This window comes from Bos grunniens, chromosome 21 (genome assembly GCF_055505025.1).
Source record: "Bos grunniens cultivar Pamir isolate PY7600 chromosome 21, Bosgru_T2T1.0, whole genome shotgun sequence".
NCBI classification, from domain to species: Eukaryota; Metazoa; Chordata; class Mammalia; order Artiodactyla; family Bovidae; genus Bos; species Bos grunniens.
The window spans coordinates 33,674,939-33,699,715 of NC_141185.1; the positions used below are offsets into that span (position 1 = coordinate 33,674,939).

Below are 24,777 nucleotides of genomic sequence, written 5' to 3' on the forward strand. Positions count from 1 at the left end.
TTCTCTGAAGAATATATAACTCAATACCTGTCTATTTTGCACATTATGCCAATCAAAAGTTGACATGTACTCATTTCAGAGTCTTGAGGAAAACCGTGTTAAATTTGGGTGACAAGAAATTCAAATCCTTTGCTACAAATTCAGAAAAAATGTTTATTTGAAAATAATGTATTGACTAAATTCAATATTACCAATCCTAACAAAAGGAAGTAAACGTATTGGCTGAAATCCCAGGCAGATAACATAATGAGTGAAGTGATCCTCTACAAGTGTGAATGAAGGAATCAGGGCAATGCCCTGAGTCCATGTCCTACCTAAAATAGTTAACAGCTATTTAGCTTTGACCAATCATTACTATATGTGAGTGTGGGACTAGAGGTACCAGATTATGTGATTCTTTTCAAGAAGATACTGAGAAACATATTTGTTAAAAACATGAAAGCTATTTGCAAATGTTGCCCCCCACCCACAATAACTCAGTGCTGGCAAAATAAAATGAGGCAGTTAGTCTGTGACCCCTAACTATGTAAATCAAGCTCAATTATTTCAAATAATTTTCATTTTGTATGAATTACAGGGACAAATATGAGACTGCATTATGAAGAATAGATTCACTATTTAAAACTAAAGAATTCAGCTCATATAAAATACATAAATTCACTTAAGCATTTACATATTTTTGAAAATATATATTTCAGTACATTTTATTCTTCCATTAACCACTAAAAATATGTTAAAAACCAAAAGTAACTATTCCCCCCAAAGTAATAACTTTAAACTTAATTCAACTAGCCTTTTAGAAAAGAATTAAAGAAGACATTTCCTTGAGTCTTTAACCATATTTCATAATATTTTCAAATTAACCTTAAAAAGAACTATAAGAATTCTTGAAAATGATTTAATATAGTCCTTTATGTTATGCATGAGTAAGGTCCAGAAAGGAGAATTGTTTGTCCAATATCACAAAAATAGCTAACCACAAAATTGACAATCCAAATAGCATGAAGGTGAGAAGTAACATCCGCTGGATCATCGAAAAAGCAAGAGAGTTCCAGAAAAACATCTATTTCTGCTTTATTGACCGTGCCAAAGCCTTTGATTGTGTGGATCACAATAAACTGTGGAAAATTCTGAAAGAGATGGGAATACCAGACCACCTGACCTGCCTCTTGAGAAATCTGTATGCAGGTCAGGAAGCAACAGTTAGAACTGGACATGGAACAACAGACTGGTTCCAAATAGGAAAAGGAGTACGTCAAGGCTGTATATTGTCACCCTGCTTATTGAACTTCTATGCAGAGTACATCATGAGAAATGCTGGGCTGGAAGAAGCACAAGCTGGAATTAAGATTGCTGGGAGAAATATCAATCACCTCAGACATGCAGATGACACCACCCTTATGGCAGAAAGTGAGGAGGAACTAAAAAGCTTCTTGATGAAGGTGAAAGAGGAGAGTGAAAAAGTTGGCTTAAAATTCAACATTCAGAAAATGAAGATCATGGCATCTGGTCCCATCACTTCATGGGAAATAGATGGGGAAACAGTGGAAATAGTGTCAGACTTTATTTTGGGGGGCTCCAAAATCACTGCAGATGGTGACTACAGCCATGAAATTAAAAGATGCTTACTCCTTGGAAGAAAAGTTATGACCAACCTAGATAGCATATTCAAAAGCAGAGACATTACTTTGCCAACAAAGGTCCGTCTAGTCAAGGCTATAATTTTTCCAGTGGTCATGTATGGATGTGAGAGTTGGACTGTGAAGAAGGCTGAGCACCAAAGAATTGATGCTTTTGAACTGTGGTGTTGGAGAAGACTCTTGAGAGTCCCTTGGACTGCAAGGAGATCCAACCAGTCCATTCTGAAGGAGATCAGCCCTGGGATTTCTTTGGAAGGAATGATGCTAAAGCTGAAACTCCAGTACTTTGGCCACCTCATGCGAAGAGCTGCCTCATTGGAAAAGACTCTGATGCTGGGAGGGATTAGGGGCAGGAGAAGGGGACGACAGAGAATGAGACGGCTGGATGGCATCACTGACTCGATGGACGTGAGTCTGAGTGAACTCCAGGAGTTGGTGATGGACAGGGAGGCCTGGTGTGCTGCAATTCATGGGGTCACAAAGAGTCAGACATGACTGAGTGACTGAACTGAACTGAACTGAAGAAGTAACATTTAATATTTCAAATTGAGATTATGAAATGAATTATAACATAGTATGTAAGAAAATATAGCATATGTAGAAAATATATGAAATGTACAACTGATATGAGTAAATTCTACTAAGAGATTTAAAGAACTTTACTCTTACTTTTAATATACATTCATTTATATTTTTATGGTTGATAAATCACTTTTCATTTAATTTAGAGTGAAAGAATTCTGGATGGGTATCATTTGTGAGTATCTGGGGGATTTTCAAAGAGGCTTGTGCCAGTGGACAGAGTTGGTGTCCTGAGCCTTACTAGTAATTAAACTTACTATCTGTCATTCATCACTGCTCTGCAAATAAGCTGAGAAATCAGAGATTTCTCATTGACAGAAAAATAGGAATTTAGTGGGCAGTTCAAGAGAAAAAGGATTTTAGGACGTGTAAAAGTTGAAAACTCTGCTTCTGACTGTCAGAAGAGCTGACAAGATTCAGACAGGTTCCAGCAGGGAATGATGGCATTTTCTATCAGAACCACAGAACTGCTTGAGAGACCAGGACTGGATATTAATGTAGCCAGTATGAATTTTCTTCACATACTAAGCAGCATTTTTTATTTGTTCTAAAAACAAACCAAATCTCCATCACCGAGTCATAAATTATTTTATTTGTTGTGTTGAATAAATGGGGTTACTACCTTCCCCAGAAACATCTGAAGATCTGGAAGAGGTGTAGTCGGTTTCTGTCCAGAAATGGAAGGATGGGGGAAGGTGGTCTTTATGCCAGTTATTACCTGCTTATGTTCCATGAAGTCTTCCTAGGTGGTGCTAGTGGTAAAGAACCTGCCTACAAATGCAGCAGACATAAGAGATGCAGATTTGATCCCTGGGTTGGGAAGATCCCCTGGAAGAGGGCATGGCAACTCATTCCAGTATTCTTGTCCAGAGAATCCCATGGATAGAGGAGCCTGGTGGGCTACAGTCCATAGGTTCGCAAAGGAAGAGTTGGACATGACTGAAGCGACTTAGCATGCACATACACATGCTCCATGACGCCATTATTGCAGTTCATCTTCTCCTTCTGTGTAGGGCACTGATTCACTGACAAGCTCAAGAATCTTGCCTGGGTAATGCCACTCACTGGGTGCAGGCTTGGCCTCAAAGAGCTGTAACACTGCGTTCTAGCCTGCATGCTGAATGGTTCATTTTTCACAACATCACTCAGCCATTCCCCATTAAGGTTAGCTACATGCAAGTGGACTTTGACATTTTATAATTCTGTCTCTCAGGTAGAATCGCTTTCCTCTTGTCAATCCTCAGGACTGACATGTCTCTCTTTCTTCTGGATGAGCCACTCATGCCTCAGAAAATCTTGGGTGGAATTTTTCCTCCAGACAATAGCTCAATAACTCCTAATGCACAAATTCAGGTAAAGGAACTAAGTTTCACTTGAAGTAGAACTAACTTCATAGCCAGTCAGTAAAAATGATTCAGCAAAGGGTAAGCCAAATAGGTGACATATAAAGACATGATGGGTCAGGGGTGGGGTGGGGTAGACGGTTGTATTAATAAAATAAGCAATTGAAATCCTTGGGATTAGTTAGGGGATTATTGGTCCATGTCTTAACTCAAGTGGTTGGTTAAAGCATAAACGTTATAGCTTGGAACTGGAGTTGAAAAACTGAAAATAAACCTGTAAATGAAACTGAGAAGTGTATTACCTAGCTGTGGAGATATCCTAAATCTATCTGCAGCTTATAATACCTGGATAAACATGCCACCTTGGAATATTTGAAATAAGAAAAAGAGAAGCAAGACTTGGTATTCCATAACTATACACTAATTAAACAAATTTATGGAACGTTTCCGTAAGTTTCAGGGAATGGATTAAACTTTTATTTTATTCTATGTTTCCTGTTTTTTTTTTCCCTTAGTTTCCAAATAAGCTATCCAATTTTTCCTCAGTTTCACAGGCAAAATATTTTGTTTGACCAATGCCAAGCCATAAAAGAAATCTGAGTGTTCATGAAGCTTAGCATGGTGAGAGTTCCATTCATCATAGCCTTATAAGAAGAGTTAGTGGAACAAAGGAGTGAAAATGAATAATGAGAGAATTTAGAACAGTTGAAATATTTACCCCTTAGCATCACAGGTGGAGAAGGCAATGGCACCCCACTCCAGTACTCTTGCCTGGAAGATCCCATGGACAGAGGAGCCTGGTAGGCTGCAGGCTCCCTAAGAGTCGGACACGACTGAGCGACTTCACTCTCACTTTTCACTTTCATGCATTGGAGAAGGAAGTGGCAACCCACTCCAGTGTTCTTGCCTGGAGAATCCCAGGGATGGGGGAGCCTGGTGGGCTGCCGTATCTGGGGTCGCACAGAGTCGGACACGACTGAAGCGAGTTAGCAGCAGCAGCAGCAGCAACACAGGTTGTTTTGTCATAGGGGTAGTAGGATTTCTGGAGAAAGAAGGATATAGAGAGTATATAAAATTATATATCCTAATATTAGTGTGTGAATACCCAGGAATTTTGGAGGGTCTGTAACATATTATCATATTAATATCATATTATATTATATAAATTATCAGATTATACATATCATATTAACATATCATTCCAGTATTCTTGCCTGAGAAATCTCACGGATAGAGGTTCATGGGGTTGCAAAGAGTTGGACAAAACTTAGCAAATAACAACAACGAAATATTTAGGTCACTGGGAAGTTATAATTATAACCCTCTGGCTTCTGATAGCCTTCCATGATACATGACAAGCATAATTAACATTGTGCTAGAACACTGGATTTCCACACACAAAAAAGAATGAAGTTGGAATCCTATCTCACACCAAGTACAAAATTAACTCAAAAGAGATCAATGGCCTAAATGTAAGAGCTAAAATCATAAAACTTCTAAAAGAAAACATAGGAGTAAATCTGCACAACTTTAAATGTTGCAATGAACTTTCAGAAATGACACCTAAAGAAGAAACAAGAAAAATAGATAAGTTGGAATTCATCAAATTAAAAACTTTTTGTGTCAAAGGACAGTATCAAAAGATGAAGACAAGTTACAAAATGGGAGAAAATATTTGGTAATCATGTATCTGATAAAGGACTTGTATCCAGAATATATAAAGAGCATCAAATACTCAACAATAAAAAGATAGCCAAATTTAAAAATGGGAAAAGAACTTGAATATACACTTTTTTCAAAGATTATAGAATCTACAACCAGTGTCGAATATATAATTTCTGAAAGGAACTATAATAAATTTTTCCTACATAACATTTTTGATAGGAATTAAAGCTAAATAGAAGGGTCCTGTATGTAGTGTGTGTGTGTATGTGGTGTATAGGTGTGTATTCTTTCTTCTATCATTGCAGAATACCCAGACAAATACAATAAACATGTTCTCATCAAAAATATAGGCTATATACTTTATGTTAAATGATAATATATTTATTATATTTTAGTATAATCTTTTTGAGATTCATCTGCATTGTAGCATATAAAAATACTTCAATTCTTTTCGTGGTTAAATAATATTCCATTGTATGATTATACCATATTTTTTATTCCTTCATCAATTGATGGAGATCTGAGTTGCTTCCAGTGTTTGGCTACTATGAATAATTCTGCAATTAGCATGTAGAAGTATTTCTTTGAACTTATGGTTACCAAGGGGGAGGGATAAATTTGGAGTTTGGGATTGACATATACACATTATAGTTAACTAATAAGGACCTACTATAAAATGAGGGGAACAGTACTCATACTTTGAAATGACCTCTATGGGAAAATAATCTAAAAACAGTGGATATATGCATATGTATAACTGATTCCCTTTTCTGTATGCCTGAAAGTAGCACAATATTGTAAATAAACTATTGTTTTTGTTGCTATGTTTGACTCTTTGCAACCCCACAGACTGTAGCATGTCAGGCTCCTCTGTTGTCCACTATCTCCTGGAGTTTGCTCAAATTCATGTCCATTGAGTCAGTGATGCTATCTAATCATCTCATCCTCTTCTGCCCCCTTCTCCTGTTGCCTTCAGTCTTTCCAGCATCAGGGTCTTCTCCAAGTCAGCTCTTTGCATCACATGGCCAAAGTATTGGAGTTTCAGTTGTAGCAACAGTCCTTCCAAAGAATAATCAGTGTTGATTTCCTTAGGGATTCACTGATTTGATCAATTTGTAGTCCAAGGGACCCTCATCAGTCTTCTCCAGCACCACAATTCAAAAGCATCAGTTCTTTGGCTCTCTGCCTTCTTTATGGACCAACTTTTGCTTCTGTACACGACTCCTGAAAAAACCATAGCTTTGACTATACGGATCTTTGTCGGTATGATGTCTTTGCTTTTTAATACTCCGTCTAGGTTTGTCATAGCTTTCTTTCCAAGGAGCAAGCATCTTCTAATTTCATGGCTCGAGTCATGATCTGCACTGGTTTTGGAGCCCAAGAAAATAAAATCTGTCCCTGCTTCCATTTTTTCCCCTCCTATTTGCCATGAAGTGATGGGACTAGTTGCCATGATCATTGTTTTTTGATTGTTGATTTTTAAGCCAGCTTTTTCAGCCTCTTCCTTAACCTTCATCAAGAGGTTCTTTAGTTCCTCTTTGCTTTCTGCTATTACAGTGGTATCATCTGCATATTTGAGGTTGTTGATATTTCTCCCAGCAATCTTGATTCCACCTTGTGATTCATCCTACCCAGCATTTGACATAATGTACTCTGCATATAAGATAAATACACAGGGTGACAATATACAGCCTTAATGTATTCCTTTCCCAATTTTGAACCAAATTCCTTGTTCCAGGCCTGGTTTTAACTGTTGCTTTTTGACCCCCATATAAGGTTTCTCAGGAGACAAGTAAAGTGGTCTGGTACTATAATCTCTTTAAGAATTTTCTCCAGTTTATTGTTATCCACACAGTCAAAAGGCATAATTAGATGCTTTGTGGGGGGACCTGGGTATGATCCCTGGGCTGGGTAGATCCCCTGGAGAAGGGAATGGCAACCCACTCCAGTACTCTTGCCTGGAGAAGCCCATGGACAGAGGGGCCTGGTAGGCCACAGTCCATGGGATCGCAAAGAGTCGGACACGACTGAGTGACTTCACTTTCTTTTTCTTTCACTTTCTTTTGGAACTCCCTGGCTTTCTCCATGATCCAAAAAATGTTGGCAATTTGATCTCTGGTTTCTCTGCCTCTTCTTGAAACACAGCTGGTACATCTAGAAATTCTTGGTTCACATACTGCTGAAGCTTAGCTTGAAGGATATTAAGCATAACCTTGCTCACATGTGAAATGAGCACAGCTGTATCTTGGTTTGATCATTTTGGCATTGCCTTTCCTTGGGATTTGGAGAAGGAAATGGCAACCCACTCCAGTATTCTTGCCTGGAGAATCCCATGGACAGAGGAGCTTGGTGGGCTACAGTCCAAGGGTCTCAAAGAGTTGGATGCGACTGAGCGACTTCACTTTCACTTCCTTGGGATTAGAATGAAAACTGACTTTTTCAGTCCTATAGCCACTGCTGAGTTTTCCAAATTCGTTGACATACTGAATGAAGCACTTTAACAGCATTATCTTACAGGATTTGAAATAGCTCAGTTGGAATTCCATCATCTCCACTAGCTTTGTTCATAGTGATGCTTCCTAAGGCCGACTTGACTTCACACTCAGGATGTCTGGCTCTAGGTGAGTGATCACACCATTGTGGTTATCTGAGTCATTAAAATCTTTTTGTATAGTTCTGTGTATTCTTGCCACCTCTTCTTAACATCTACTGCTTCTGTTAGGTTCATACTGCTTCTGTCCTTTATCATGCCCACCCTTGCATGAAATATTCTCTTGGTATCTCCAATTTTCTTAAAAGATCTCTAATCTTTCCTATTCTATTGTTTTCCTCTATTTTTTGTCTTGTTCACATAAGACAGTCTCCTTTTTCTTCTCTGGAATTCTGCATTCAGTTGGATATATCTTTCCCTCTCTCCATTGTCTTTTACTTCTCTTATTTCACCTATTTATAAAACCTCCTCAGACAACCACTTGCTTTTTTGCATTTCTTTTTCTTCGGTATGGTTTTGGTCCCTGCCTCCTGTACAATGTTATGGTCCCCCATCCATAGTTCTTCTGGCACTCAGTCTATCAGATCTAATCCTTTGAATCTATCACCACTACTATATAATCATAAGAGATTTGATTTAGGTCATACCTGAGTGGCCTAGTGGTTTCCCTTACTTTCTTCACTTTAAGCCTGGATTTTGCAATACAGAGCTCATGATCTGAGCCACAGTCAGCTTCATGTCTTGTTTTTTACTGATGGTACAGAGCTTTTCCATCTTTGACTACAAATAACATAATCAATCTGATTTCAGTATTGACCATCTGGTGATGTCCATGCACATTGGGTCCACGCTGTCTCTTGGGTTGTTGGAAGAGGATATTTATTATGACTAGCACTTTCTGTTGACAAAACTCTGTTAGCCTTAGTCCTGCGTCACTTTGTACTCCAAGACCAAATTTGCATGTTACTCCAAGTATCTCTTGACTTCCTAATTTTTCATTCCAATCCCCTATGATGAAAAGGATGTATTTTTTGGTATTAGTTCTAGAAGGTGTTATAAGTCTTCACAGAACTGGTCAACTTCAGCTTCTTCAGCATTAGTGCTTGGGAGCATATACTTGGATTACTATGATTTTGAATGATTTGCCTTGGAAACAAACTGAGATCATTCTGCCGTTTCTGAGATTGAACTGAATACTGCATTTTGGTGGAGAAGGAAATGGCAACCCACTCCAGTATTCTTGCCTGGAGAATTCCATGGACAGAGGAGCCTGGCAGGCTATGGTCGTTGGGGTTGCAAAGAAAGACTCAAACACGACTGAGCAACTATTACACACACTGCATTTTGGTACTACTAGAGAATTCCAGAAAAATATCTGGTTCTGCTTCATTAATACCACTAAAGCCTTTGACTGTGTAGATCTTAACAAACTGTGGAAAATTCTTAGAGATGGGAATACCCAACCACTTTACCTGCCTCCTGCAAAACCTGTATTCAGGTCAAGAAGCAACAGTTAGAACCAGGCATGGAACAATGTATTGGTTCAAAATTGGGAAAAGAGTACATCAAGGCTGTATATTGTCATCCTGCTTATTTAACATACATGCAGAGTACATCATGTGACATGTTGGGCTGGATGGAGCACAAGCTGGAATCAAGATTTCTGGGAGAAATATCAATAACCTCAGATATGCAGATGACACCACCCTTACGGTAGAAAGCAAAGAGGAACTAAAGAGACTCTTGATGAAAGTGAAAGAGGAGAGGGAAAAAGCTGGCTTAAAAATCAATATTCAAAAAATGAAGATCATGGCATCCTGTCCATCAATTCATGGCAAATAGATGGGTAAACAATGGAAACAGTGACAGATTTTATTTTCTTGTGCTCCAAAATCATTGTAGATGGTGATTGCCGCTGTGAAGTCAAAAGATGCATTCTCCTTGGAAGAAAAGCAACAACAAACCTAGACAGTGTATTAAATAACAGAGACATTACTTTGCTTACAAAGGTCTGTATAGTCAAAGCTATGGTTTTTCCAGTAGTCATGTGTGGATGTGATATTTGGACAATAAAAAAGGCTGAGCGCTGAAGTACTGATGCCTTTGAACTGTGGTTCTGGAGAGTCCCTTGGACAGAAAGGAGATCAAACCAGTGAATCCAAAGGAAATCAACCCTGATTATTTATTGGAAAGACTGATGCTGAAGCTGAAGCTCCAACACTTTGGCCACCTGATACAAAGAGCTGACTCAGAGGAAAGACCCTGATGCTGGGAAAGATTGAAGGCAAGACAAGAAGGGGACGATAGAGGATAAGATGGTTGGATGGCATCACTGACTCAATGGACATGAGTCTGAGCATACTCTGGGACATGGTGAAGGATGGGGAAGCCTGGGGTGCTGAAGTCCATGGATTCGCATTGAGTCGGACATGACTGAGCAACTGAAGCATGAATGACTGAGCAGCTGAATGACTGCATTTTGGACACTTTTGTTGACTATGAGGTCTACTCCATTTCTTCTAAGGGATTTTTGCCCACAGTAGCAGATATAATGGTCGGAACATGAGCACCCCCTAGGTCAGTACATGTCCGATATGCTACTGAGGTTGAGTGGAGAGCAATTAATATTATAATAGCTCTATTAAGAAACTGGCTGGGCCAAAGCAGAAATGATGCTTAGCTGTGGGGATGTGTCTGTTAGAGAAAGTAAGTCTGAGGTTCAAAGAGCAATATTGCAAATGGACCTGGAATGTTAGGTCCATTAATCAAGGTACATTGGACGTGATCAAGCAGGAGATGGCAAGATTGAACATCAACATCTTAGGAATCAGTGAACTGAATTGTATGGGACTCAGCAGATTTAATTCAGATGATCATTATATCTAATACTGTGGGCAAAAATCCCTTAAAGGAAATAAACTATACTCCAATAAAAATTGAAAAAAATAAAAATATTTGTTTGAAAGCTATTTCCAGTTCTTTTGCATTAGAATATGACCTGTGGGTGAAATTCCTAGGTTATATAGACATTCTATGTTTATCTTTTTGAGAAACACCATAAACACAGTGGCTAAAGTTCATAGGGTGGCACACTGCCAAATGATAAGAGGTCCATAGAGATAAAACTTTGGAAATCTGAAACAGCCCCCATGGGTCTTCTGTTATGGTGCCAGCTAGGTGACAATACCTTATGCAACTGAGACAGTGTCCCCCAGGATGTATGTGGTCAATGCCTTAAAACAGCCTCAAACATGTGGTGCTGTTTCTTCCATCACCAGGATTTACAGATCCTTACACTGAAATCTGGGCTTCCCTGGTAGCTCAGCTGGTAAGGAAGCCTCCTGCAATGCAGGAGACGCTGGTTCAATTGCTGGTTGGGAAGATCCCCTGGAGAAGGAATAGGCTATCCACTCCAGTATTTTTGGACTTCCCCAGTGGCTCAGATGATAAAGAATCCATCTGCAATGTGGGAGACCTGGGTTCAATCCCTGGGTTGAGCAGATCCCCTAGAAGAAGGCATGCAACCCACTCCAGTACTCTTGCCTGGAGAATCACCTTGGACAGAGGAGCCTAATGGGCTGCAGTCCATGGGGTTGCAAAGAGTTGGACATGACTGAGTGACTAAGTACAGCACACATGCAAATCCAAGAGATAGGAATGAGAGTAGTTCCTCTCACATTGCCTCAAGTGATCTTGAGTAGCAAAATGTTTCTTTCCCATTCCCTTGACTTTAGGGTATGTTGGTCTGCTGCTGCTGTTGCTGCTAAGTCACATCAGTTGTGTCCGACTCTGTGCAACCCCATGGATGGCAGCCCACCAGGCTCCCCCATCCCTGGGATTCTCCAGGCAAGAATACTGGAGTGGGTTGCCATTTCCTTCTCCAGTGTATGAAAGTGAAAAGTGAAAGTGAAGTCGTTCAGTCGTGTCTGACTCTTCGAGACCCCATGGACTGTAGCCTACCAGGCTCCTCCATCCATGGGATTTCCCAGGCAAGAGTACTGGAGTGGGTTGCCATTGCCTTCTCCATATGTTTGCTGAGAGGTTTTAATTTCGAAACAAGGAATGCATCCATCAGGGACACAATAAAGATTCCATTGAACTGGGAGTGGCTGCCATTTGGCCACTTTGGGCTCTTCAAGCCTCTGAAGCAACAGAAAAAAGAAAGGAGTTACTATGCTGGCTGCAGTGATCAATCCTGGTGATCAAGGAAAATATGCTCCTATTGCACAATGAGGGTAAAGAGGATTCAGTCTAAAATAAACAGGAGACCCCCTAGGGTATCTCTTTTTATTCCTATGTATTTTGACTAAAAGTCAGGGGGAAATCTATGACAACTCCATTCAAGTAGGATTTCTAATAGCCCAGATCCTTTAGGAATTAAGGTTTAGGTCATCTCACTACAACCAGCTGAGGAGCTTGGTGAGGGCAAAGGGAATATGGAAAGGGCAGTGGAAGAAGGAAATGAAAGAAAGTAGTGGAACAAATATCATCCATGATGATGTGACCATTTGCAGAAAAGAACACAATAATCATTATGAGTATTACTTTCAAGTGAACATTTGTATATGTAATAAATATTTTTGTTTTATTACCTTTGTCCACCTCTTATGTAACATGTTAATAAAATTAACTTTATATGTTAGCATTTATATAGTTTTCTGGGGCTGAGGGGTGAAGAGAGGAGAATGGGGAGTTACTGTTCAATGGTTACAGAATTTCAGTTTGATCAGATAAAAAAGTTCCAAATATGGACAGTGGTGAGGGTTGCACAACAATGCAAAGGTACACAGTGACACTGAACTATGCATCTGAAATGATTAAAATGGTACATTTTTGTTATGCATATTTGAGAACAAACATTAATATTGTGAACCAATTTTAAAAATGAACAAAAAATCATCTGTAGAGTATCACAGGAGAAATGTGAACATCACCCAAAGATTCTGTACCTTTGCCTAGGTAAAGGATTAACACTTTTAACATTTTTTACTTTTTATGTGGGATAGTTCATCCTGTTGTTATTAAGTTCTTTATGTTAGAAGTATTATTTTGCTATTGTCTTTATTTGGTGATTAAATGTGGTTTAAAGAGATGTTTATGGGTTCCATGTTGACAAAGAGTGGGCTGTGATGGCTTTGCGATATGACACCAGTCAGTTATGTCTCTAGTTCTCCAGTACTCTTGCCTGGAGGATCCCGTGGATGGAGGAGCCTGATGGGCTGCAGTCCGTGGGGTCGCAAAGAGTCAGACATGACTGAGCGACTTCACTTTCACTTTTCACTTTCATGCATTGGAGAAGGAAATGGCAACCCACTCCAGTGTTCTTGCCTGGAGAATCCCAGGGATGGGGGAACCTGGTGGGCTGCCATCTATGGGGTTGCACAGAGTCGGACACAACTGAAGCGACTTAGCTGCAGCAGAGTGGTCTACAAGGAATATTCTCTTGTGAGAGTTGGAGGACAAAAGGGAGCCAGCAGACATTTTGTAGCAAACATACAACCTCTCCTACTTATTTAAACAAACAGTCAGGTTCTGCTGTCATGGAATTTTGAAATGCAATTAAAAAGTTTCCATTTTAAGTTAATCAAAAGGGAGATTATCCTGGGTGGGCCTCACTTAATCAGGTGGCAGTCATCAAAGCAATTAGGTCTCTGAAAATCTGAGACTCCAAGCACAGTTAGGCCTGAAATTGTTCTATCTTCCCCCTGTATCTTTCCTTCCTGACTGCCCATCTGTGGGTTTGGGCTTGCTTAGCCAGAGCCAATTCCCTTACTGTCACTATATATCTGTTCTGCTGTGCTCAGATGCTCAGTTGTGTCCAATATGTGTGTGCATGTGTATATACCCATGTGTGTGTGTGTGTGTGTGTAAACTTAAAATATATCCTACTGGTCTGCTGCTCTGACGGAAACCCGACTGATACAAATTAAAAGAGATTTGAGAGCCATGAACCAATAGCAATGTATTAATTTAGGTTAGGTTTGAACAAGATATTAAAAACTTTTTAAGACTATTAAGGAAATTTAGACACAGACCAGATATTTGACAATATTAAGAAGTTTGTGTCAATTATTTTCAATGTAATGATGATATTACAGATATATTTAAAAGCCTATATATACTATTTGCAGAATAAAAATGGTATGAAATGTAGAGTTTGCTTCACATTCCCAAAAGCGAAGTTATAAATGAAACAATATTGGTCACTAATTTATAGTTTTGAAGGTAAATGATAGTGTATGGGATACATTATATTTTACCTCCTTTTGTATGCATTTCAAATTCTCCATAGTAAGAAGGTAAAATGAAAAAATTAAAATCTCACAAATACTTAACCTTGAGAAGGAAAGGCTAAGTAAAAGGCAAATTTTGCATTTACTAATTTTTATACCCAACTACAGACATTAGGTAGGACTGTAATATCTAGCCTCTTCTTGTCTCCCTTTTTCAATCACATGTACACACACACACTCACTCACTCACATACCTTCTTTCTATACCATAGGCACATAAACATCCATATATAAAACTTAGGTTTTAATAAGTAAGCTCTGTATACTCTTAGTTATATGAAATGACACAGGGATAAAAGAATTTAGAATTACATGATGTCAATTAAACACCTCTGACCTACCACAGAAATGCTTACATAGTGAAACCAACAGATTAAATACCAAGGCAGAATCTCTGGATGAGTATGGTAATATAATTTTTTAGCATATATGTATGTTTAAATTTTTGTACTTATAAGCACAAGTAACACTGTTATAAGACAAACAGAACTTTTAATTATTTGACATTTAACAAACAGTGGTAATAGCTGGTAGAAAGAAGGCTTTCCAGAAACACTGGAAGTATATCTGGAAGTCAAGGATTATGGCTTGAGCAACAAGAAGTAAACAGAGAGGGAATATGAACAGTCTATAATGTAAGCAATTCCCTGATGCTATCTGTGGGTCCAGTGATTTATCATTTGAAGTTGTATTTTATTATATTTATGATCACATTTATTATTTCTTCAACTCACTTCATCTTACTACATACAGTACTGTCTAATGAAGGAATAATCCTATCAAACTGATAGTTTCCATGTTCAAATGTGAAAAGATACATTTTAAAATTCTACTCCTTTCTACATCTGTTCTTAATCTTTGGTCTTAGCTCTAGCTAATAGAAGTATAGGCTTCCTAGGTGGCTCAGTGATAAGGAATCTGCTTGCAATGCAGGAGACACAAGAGATGCAGGTTCGACTGGGTTGTGAAGATCCCCTGGACAAATAAATAGCAACCCACTACTGTATTCTTGCCTGGGAAATGCCATGGACAAAGGAACCTGGTGGACTACCATCCATGGGGTTTGCAGAGTCGGACATGATTTAGTGACTGAGCACACTCACAAAAATAAAAATATAGATAAATAAAACATCATGGAGGGGAGAGGATGTGAGAATTGATAATTTATTATACAATGTAAAATAATGATTGAACTATGATAAACATTTCTATTATTACACATGGGGAAGTTGCCATTTAAAGAAATTTGGTGAAGAAAAAAGATTTTATGCTTTTTTTGTTTGTTTGTTTGTTTTTGCTTTTTAAATTTTTTTTTCCACCACAGGTATACATGTGTTCCCCATCCTGAACCCTCCTCCCTCCTCCCTCCCCATACCACCCCTCTGGGTCGTCCCAGTGCACCAGCCCCAAGCATCCAGCCTCGTGCAAATTGGCAGGGTTAAAAAAAAGGAGAAGCTCTTGAGTATTATTAGGGGGACTATGTAATTTATTGTCCCAAACTGGGAAAACTCTGAGAGTAATTGATAATTGCTCTAGGACATCTAGCACAAGCCAAGAACATCTTGGTCAAATGAAGACTCAGGATCACTCTAGGCATTATCAGAATAGAGTATGCATAGTTGAAGTTATTTTATGGAAGCAACAGTGATTTAATAAGTGATTTAAATTAATTGGTAAAACATATTAATACTACTCAACTCTTGCTTCTCTAGTTTACTTTTATAGTTTTTTTTTTTTTTTACTCTATCTTAACAACTTTATCATTTACTTTTTCCACCCCAGTATTTTTTCACATCCAAATGACTTAAAATATGGAAATTCACAATTTGAATTATGCTTTCAAGAAAATATTTTCAACTATAGATTATAGTGAATTATTATTTTAAAAGTGCAAAAATATTGGGAATAAATATATTAAATATATTCTTTACAATATCAAAATTCTTTTCCTTGGTAAATTGTTTTGCTTTGCACTTAAAATACATCTCCAAAACATGTATTAACTGATTTTTAAAGTGCATCTGAAGGCATACAATACGTACTTTGATTCTGATAATTTTCTTTGTATGATTCTATGAATGATAGCAAACATACTGACAGAAATTTGTTTTGAAGACTTATAGAGCATCTTCTAATTCGTCTATTTTATAGATGATGAAAATGAAACTCAGAGCAGGGAAAGGATGACTGCAGGTAACAAAGTTACCTAGGAAAGATTGAAAACAAAAGGAGAAGGGATGGCAGAGGTGGGACGGTTAGATAACATCACCCACTCAGTGGGGATGAACTTGAGCAAATTCTAGGAGATAGTGGAGGACAGTGGAGCCTGGTGTACTGCAGTCCATGGGGTCAAAAAGTTGGACATGACTTAGTGACTGAACAACAACAAAGCTGAACAAGCTAACAAAGTTAAGTATAAGAGTCAGAAACAGATCATTAGTTCAAGATTCTTTTTGTTTGTTTTTAACTTTTTACCTTGAAATAAGTTCAGTCTTAAAGAAGAGTTGCAAAAATAGAAGGTCCCCAATACTTTCCCCAGTTTCCCCTAAGGTTAACTTTTTACACAGCCTAGTTATCACAAGGCTCTTTTTATTGCACTGTAGAAAGGGTTAGTTATTTACTGTCTATATATGTATTTCATAAAATATTCAGTGCTAAAGAGTTTAGGATTTTCATATAATTATAATGAACATATCTCAATACCTATTAGGATGACACATTTGCAACTGGGAATATAAAAGTTTGGGGACTTTTTGGAATAATGCTAATAACATTTATATCTCTGTATAAATTAGTGTGAGCTTTTATAGACTGTTTCATAAACGTATCACCAACAGTAGATTTGTATTATTAACTGTGTAAACATAAAGGCTGTTTGAACCTATAAGATGAAAAATTCCAATAAATTACTTTCTAAGATGTGCAATGGAGAAGGCAATGGCACCCCACTCCAGTACTCTTGCCTGGAAAATCCCACGGACGGAGGAGCCTGGTAGGCTGCAGTCCATGGGGTCGCTAAGAGTCGGGCATGACTGAGCAACTTCACTTTCACTTTTCACTTTCATGCACTGGAGAAGGAAATGGCAACCCTCTCCAGTATTCTTGGCCTGGAGAATCCCAGGCACTGGGAGCCTGATGGGCTGCCGTCTATGGGGTCACACAGTTGGACACGACTGAAGCGACTTAGCAGCAGCAGCAGCAAGATATGCAATCTTGGAAAAATACTTCTTCAATGTTAGTTTATAGAACTTCTATAAACATATAACTTAACTTCTCTCTCTCTCTCTCTATATATATATATATAACTATAGGCTATATATATATATATAACTTCTATAAACTTAAATCCCTGTGATGTGGGATTAGGTGATATACTCTTTTGGCAGATATTTGCTCCTATTTTCTTTGTGCTGGATTGACAGAAAAAATAATCAAAATAGGTACACTAAGTCTCTCTAAAAAATTAAAAATGTATTTTTTAAAAACAAAAAGAAAATCAGTTGGGCTATTGACAATCTCTGCTTGGTTACAATATTTGGATTGTGAAAACTGTAAAACTTTTAGTACTTTAAGCTTTCCATATTTTTTCATACTTTCATATTTTTTGATCTTTCCCTCCAACAGTTTGTAAGAACAGGCTTCTTGTTTTCCTTTTTCCTAATTTCATTTTGATACTAGTAATAAACTGATACTGCCCTACCCATATCTCCTTGTCTATCATTCAGAGCACATTGGCCTGATTTTCCAAAATGGTGGGGGATATTCCACAGCATTTTCAGCCTATGTAAGGACAGAACAGCCTCCAGACTCCATAGAAAGTCCTCAAAACAAGATGCTGCTCTGGTAGTTGGAAGATTGGCAAGCATGCGTTGAATAAATGCACCCTGTAAATAGACCCTGACCAGTGACTGAAGAGAGTTGGTGCATACATACCTGTTTTTTCAGGCTTTCAGCGGGATAATTCTGAGGTTACCATTTCAATGATTTTTCAGGAAATCTCACTGAGATTGTTTGCTCACAGTGATAATTTGCTGGGGAATTCACACCCTTCATTGCCTCCCTTCTATTCCCTGTCTCACTTCCCCAGGATCCTACTGTTTCCTGAAATCACTTCCAAAATAAACTACTTGCACTTGAATCCTTAACTCAGGATCTGCTTTTAGTAGACCATAAACTCAGAAAATATTTTCCCAAAGCCTAGGCTGCAGAGAAATACTCAGTATTTATGTTCTTTAGTAACAGAACTGATTGTAGGAAAGACAGGAACATGGAGACAAAGAAATCGGCTTGGGTATACTTGTGGATATCAATTATCTGTGATTTCTTTAAAAAGCCAATCATTATTACCGAAAATATATTATCTTTTGTTACTCGGACTGAAATTTAGGAAGGAAAAGGATACCCAATGAAAGTCAATAAAGATTGGGAATTTTGTTCTTCAGATTAATATCATTTTCTACCATAGTTTCTTATGTTCATAAGTCATCAAGTAGTTAACAATGAAAAGCACACAAATTCTATTGTGTCTTAAGATTTGAAAAACATTATTAAATTTGTGGTGCCAATTGCCTGGTTAATTAAAAAAATAAACTATTTCTTTTCAGAGAATTAAAAGGTCAAGTGCTTCTATTATATTTTTGGAAAATTCAAACAGTTTATTTGCAGCATAAGATGTATAGCATGCTGTATAATAATATAGCATGCTGTGCAGCAGCTTAATAATAAACTGGGAGTCACTTTACCTTTTTATTTCTTCAGTTTTATTAGCTGGGACAAAATGCAGAATACAACAGGTAAAATGTTTGTCTATCTGATCAGAAAGGTAGAGGTATATGCAGTAAGAAATGAAGTATAATTTTTTTAAAAAGACAACAAAATATACTAAACTAGTGGATAGAGGCTTAATTAGAATGTACACTCTGATAACCTTCATTGATCAAATCAGCTCAGAGCTGACTGATCCTTAGATGTTTGACCAGGTCAGAGACTTAGGAGAGTGTTTAATTCCTGGCATAACATAGCTTGCTTACTATTTGATATCCTAAAGATCCTCTGGAGTAGGAAATGGCAACCCACTCCAGTATTCTTGCCTGGAAAATTCCATGGACAGAGGAGCCTGCCAGGTTACGGTTCATGGGGTCACAGAGTCGGACTGTAAGACACGACTGAGTATGCACATGTGTGCGCGTGTGCGCACACACACACACATATCCATATTAAAAACCATATCTTCTGCTTCTGGGCCCCATGTAGTGATCAATAGTATTTAAATATTAAATCTAAAGATGAATAAGTGAAGGGGCAAATAAATACCATAAGAATACAGTGCCATGACTATTTCAGTAAGCTTATGTCTATAAGGCAATTTAACTTAAAAGGCTCATTTTGAATCTAACACACAGCAATGACAAATATTTTTCAAACTATTTTAGAAATATTTTATTTATTTTTAGAAATTTGTCAACCCCAAGTTTTCCAGTTCTAAAACGTAAGTCTTCCCCCAATTTAAAACTACATTCTACTGAACACTTTGCCCAGACTTTAATGTAATATAGCTTTGAACTATCTTTGAATTATCTATGTCCCTCATCTTTTACTGTTTTGAAATAATCTAGTTGCAAATCCCTTTTCTACTTTTTAATTTATGAAAACTACATCTTTCAATATATGAAAAATGTCTTTGCATGTTTTTCACAGAATACTTTGTGTAATATCTGGCATCAGCCTTTTTTCTATCTTGACCACCACAAACTTATTCCAAACCACATTTTTTTTTTCTCATCACAGCTTCCCTTTTGTTAAAAAAAAATCCAATTCTGTGTGTAAATACTCTTTATTTTCGGTCATGAAGGCTATATTGTGGTTTCCTATAACATCATGCATCAGATGGAAATTCTGGACTTTGGTTCACAGAGCTTTATCAGAATGTACTAACTTACCTGCTTTCCCTTTCAGCTCTCAGCGCATCTTCTTCCCTGACTTAAGGCAAACGTATTTTTCATATTCCAGATGAACTTTTATTCTTGAACTAAACGTTATTCTCTTCCTCATTCAGCAGTGTCGTCTTTTATTACTTAAAAGTACCAGAAATCCCAACGCCTCCTAGATGCTCCTTCCAATAAAGGATGCTAAAAGTAGGGTTAGTATTCTTTCCATTCCCTTCTCTATCTACCAGAAATCAAATTTTATTCTATTCCGTTATTGCCTCATCTATGCAAGTATTCTTGGTCAATCAGAGTTAAGTTCTTTCTGAGCTAGCTTGATACTAAAGCCGTTTTCACGTTCAAGTGCTGTTCTCGAAACCTATAGGAAAGGAGTATCTTTGTTCTAGAAATCTAGTGAATATGTTCATACGTTTTTACATCTTACAATGCATTGCCACGAATATTATCTCATTTGACTCAAGAATTCCAGGAGGTAAAGACCCATTATTTTGCGGGAGGGAACCCGAGGCTCCAGTGTACTGCAGTATTCAAGTGGACAGACTCTGGAATCAAGACGACTTTAGTTTGAATTATTACTACTGTGTTTACACCACTGTGACTTAGGTAAAATTATTAATATCTCTAAACCCAAACTGCCTCATTAAACGGAGACAGTAATAATTACATGATACACCGCATGTAAAGAGCACATGTGAAGTTGGTTGCTTGGCACATGGTAAAAGCACTTAATACATACAGCAACATGTTAAGGGACTGTCTGAGGATACACTTTTAGAATATGCCCGCCAAGAACTTGAAACCAAGATTTCTGAACTCCAAAGCCCATGCTTTTCCACTATCACTGCTTCCTAGTACACTGATTTAATTACTACTTTGATGGATGACCTTGAGCAAAATACTTTACTGGGTCAGTTTACTCATCTGTAAACGTTTTTCCGACATTTAGCGTCTACTCCAAATATATATTTTCTTGTCTGTAGTGTTCTGGTTGAGCTTTAAGTTCGTTGTATATCCGAGATCTGTGTAATCATAAGCTGTGCACATTGCGCTGAATTTTACTCGTATATTCGTTTTTCGTTCAGAATTAGTTTTGGATACACACCCAGCTGTTGCCTGTGTTTAGTCCGCCTCTCGGCGCCTCGTGAAGGGGATACTCCTACCTAGCTTTATTTATTTATATCCTGGCTTGTTTCCGAAAGGATTTAAGGCAGCGAGTGAGACACTTCAAGTTCCCTAACGAAGTCACACAGTGCGAGTAATACTCTTGATGAAATCACTCCGTAGAACCGCCCTTGAGTGAGAGGCTAACTACGGTCTTTCACCTAACTCTGAAAAACGGATGTACCTAGCTAGAAGTCCTGGAAGCATACGGCTAAGGTTCCTCCCTCAGCCTTAACGCTGTCCCACCCGTTATGAACGGTCACTCGAATGTCCTTCTCAGTCTAGCCAAAATTGTCGCCTCTCCAGTCCCGGCTGGACCGAGATCCCACCCCACCCCTTCACTCCCTCTCATACCCAAGTTTCCTGATTGGGAAGGGGCCTGAAGAGCCTTTCTCACGTTTCCATACTACTGGCTGGCACGGCTGTCAGTAACGTTTGCTTCCCGCCTTCCAGCCTAGCGCGTTTCTTGGACCCCCTCGGTTTCTGCGACAAGCGGCTTACGTTTGCCTGAGCCGTGTTGCCGGGGACCCGCGACCTTTCACCCCTCCCTTCCCACAGGAGCGCCCCGGCCCCCGGCCCCGCCCCCGCCGCCGGCGCGCGCCCCCGCGCACGCTCTCAGCCGGCGCGCGCTCTCACTCCCGCGCAGACACGCACACTCTTTCCCCCTCAGGCGCGCCTCCCCCCCCCCCGCCCCCGCAGGCTGAGGCTTCGGCGTAGGGAGGCGGCGGCGGCGGCGCTGCTGAGAGGCAGGGACCGGAGCGCGAAGTGTGTGGGAGTCTGCGAACTCAACCCCTCACTACCCTCCCCTCTCAGCCATCCCCCTCCTTCCCCGCCAGACTCCCCCCTCCCCCCCCCCCCCACCACAAGCGGGAGAAATAATGAGCGAGACCGGGCGGCAGCAGCAGCAGCAGCAGCAGCAGCAGCGCCGAGCAGCCCAGGCAACGGCAGAACCGCTCCGGCAGCGGCGGCGGCGGCAGCACCAGCAGCGGGAGCGAGCGCAGCGCTAGCGCGGCGCCGGGACCGCCGCGCTCCTTCCCGGCTCTTGCCCTCCTCCGCCGCTCGCTCCTCTCTCCTCATCCACCTCCTTCCCCTCCTCCTGCTCATTCACTCTTTCCCTCGCTCTCCCCTCCTCCTCGGCTTCTCCCCGCGCCCCGCCAGCCCTCTCGCTCTCCCACTCCCTCAGCCCGTCCTCCCCGCTCCCCTCCTCCCGCTCATTCACTCGCCCCTCTCCTTTCTCCACTCTCTCCCCCTCTCTCCTTTCTTCTCCTTCTTTCTCCCTCCGTCTCTCACACCCCCTCCATTCCCCTGTCTCCTTTCTGACACTGCACTGCAGCTGCTCTTCAGCCCTGCCCCCTCCCCAGTGAGAACAAACCAGCAACATTGCTTTTTTTTTCTTGAAGAGATTTCTATTGATCCGATTAAAAAAAAACAAAAACAAAAACAAAACAACCTTAAGAAACCCCAAAAGCAAAAAAAAAGAAAAAAGCAAAAAAAACAACAAAAAAAAGAAAAAGCCAAAACAAAAGGGAGAACCTTCTCCCCGTAGAAGCGGCAGGAACTGCAAACATGATGGCGGCAGCTCCCATCCAGCAGAACGGGACCCACACTGGGGTTCCCATAGACCTGGACCCGCCGGACTCGCGGAAAAGGCCGCTGGAAGCCCCCCCTGAAGCCGGCAGCACCAAGAGGACCAATACGGGCGGTGGGTATCGCTTCCACCTCCCCGCTGGCCCCATCCCCCGCCGCCCGCCCCTGCTTCCCTGCCTCCCGCCGCCCTCCCTCCCTCCCGCGGCCCGGACACCTCCAGCCCGAACCCGGCGGCTCCCGCGCCCTGCCTCGCGCCCCCTCCCCTGCACCTGCCCCGCACCTCGCTGGTCCCGATACATTTCCATTTCTGTGTTTTATCATTCATCAAAATGGCGACCGGTTTTTTCGGAATAGACCTATCTTTCCCTTTAATCGGTCGAAAGGCTGACCGTTTAAATATCCTAGACCTGGGCAAGGGGGTCCGTTAAGGAGGAAGAGGATGACCCCGAGCGAGGTGATGGCCGCCCGAAGATGCGCGCTGCATTTAACAGTCGGATAAAATAAATAAATAAATGGCACTTGGGTAGCGGAGAGCGAATGACTGGGGCACCGGAGAGTTTTGCTCTCTTCATCCCCTTGGTTTGGGCCACAAGTAGTATGCAAAATCTTGAAGAGTGCATGCTCTTACCGCACTTATACTGTCGGTGCAAAAATCTCTTTGATTTGTCTTCAGGGGTGTGCATACGAGGGTGGGGGTGTCTCGTACTGTGACTTGTTAGTTAACATCCTGCGCTTCCCGGGAAGATGAGTTATAACGGGACCGGTACCGCTTCTTCATTGGCACTGGAGTCATCTTAACAATGCACCCAATGCATCGAGGCAGAGGTGAATTTATCTACAGCATGTACTTTAGAGCCGGATGGGGGTCTTGCGAATGGCACACCCGAAAAATTTGGAACGTTAATGTTCACATAAGGAAGCTGGATTTACCGGGGTGTTTCCTATTTAAGACACCACCAGTTTGACGGAAATTAAAGTTTAGGGAGTTGGCTTTATTTTCTAAAACATTTCATTTCAGTCTTTTTTGGTTCATCCACCCCCTCCGTTTTAATAATTGTGATTCTTTTGGAGAAGGAACATTATCTGGTCACTTTTAAGTGTATTTGATGTAAATGACTCCTAAGCTTTTTAGTATTGGCAAAATTCTTCTTAAGGTCCTTTAATTAATGAGCTTAAACGAGATCATAGTAGACTAAGGAGTGCTAAAGAAATACTCCAGGATTAGTTAGATTTACCAGTCCACATCACTTTGAGTTATTTCCTGGCACTTATTGAAGGCTTGGAATACACCCTACAGTTTGGGTGGATTATTTGGTAGGAGAATGGTTGTTTTGCATACTTTAAGTAGGATACAGGCAATGGCTAATTGTAGTGCTTGTGTGTTTGCTCGTGTCAAATATATATAGCTCATCACTATTTACCGTCCTTTTATTTATTTATTTTGCAATATGTTAAGTGAAGGTTTGTCATGGTATAAATCTCTGAAGTTTTGTTGAAGGGTCAGTTCGTTTTGTTTTACCATAGTAACCACAGATAGAATTGGAAGACTTCCATGTTTGGAATAACAACTGGAATTTAGTCATCAGTTTCTACAGTGTTGCAAAATAATAGAACATGTTTAGATTTTTAATTCCAAGTTAGAAAAAGTATAAATTCTACAGAATGGGAAACATTTCGTATTTATTTATTTTTCAGTGTAATTGGCTTATTTTTGTTCTTTATAAAAACAATTTAACCCCATATTTCCTGCAGCTATATGCCCAGTGGTTTAATCGCTGTTTTTCTCTCTTGAGGGTGGAGGGAGGGTACAAAGTTTAAAATTATTGTTTTAACGGAGTGTATTTCTTTGCATTTTTCAGAAGACGGCCAATATTTTCTAAAGGTTCTCATACCTAGTTATGCTGCTGGATCTATAATTGGAAAGGGAGGACAGACAATTGTTCAATTGCAAAAAGAAACTGGAGCCACCATCAAGCTGTCTAAGTCCAAAGATTTTTACCCAGGTAGGTGCAATGATGAAGAGATTGTTTGATAAATACCCAAGGAAAGGAAAAAAAAAAGATCTACCTG

The 24,777-nt window shown here is 39.8% G+C and overlaps 1 protein-coding gene across 2 annotated transcripts in view; it reads left to right on the forward strand.

Annotated features, from left to right (window-relative positions):
- Nucleotides 1-21,760: 21,760 nt before the first annotated feature.
- The window catches only part of NOVA1 (NOVA alternative splicing regulator 1), a 167,939-nt gene continuing 164,922 nt past the window's right edge, over nucleotides 21,761-24,777 (forward strand). The window contains exons 1-2 of one of the 2 annotated variants that reach the window (XM_086365232.1): nucleotides 21,761-22,822; nucleotides 24,567-24,710. In XM_086365232.1, the coding sequence (XP_086221358.1) occupies nucleotides 22,687-22,822; nucleotides 24,567-24,710 (280 nt within the window). In that variant the 5' untranslated portion in view covers nucleotides 21,761-22,686. Of the gene's footprint in view, nucleotides 22,823-23,384; nucleotides 23,533-24,566; nucleotides 24,711-24,777 lie in introns of those variants that run through there. The other variant, XM_086365233.1, reaches the window with a different exon arrangement.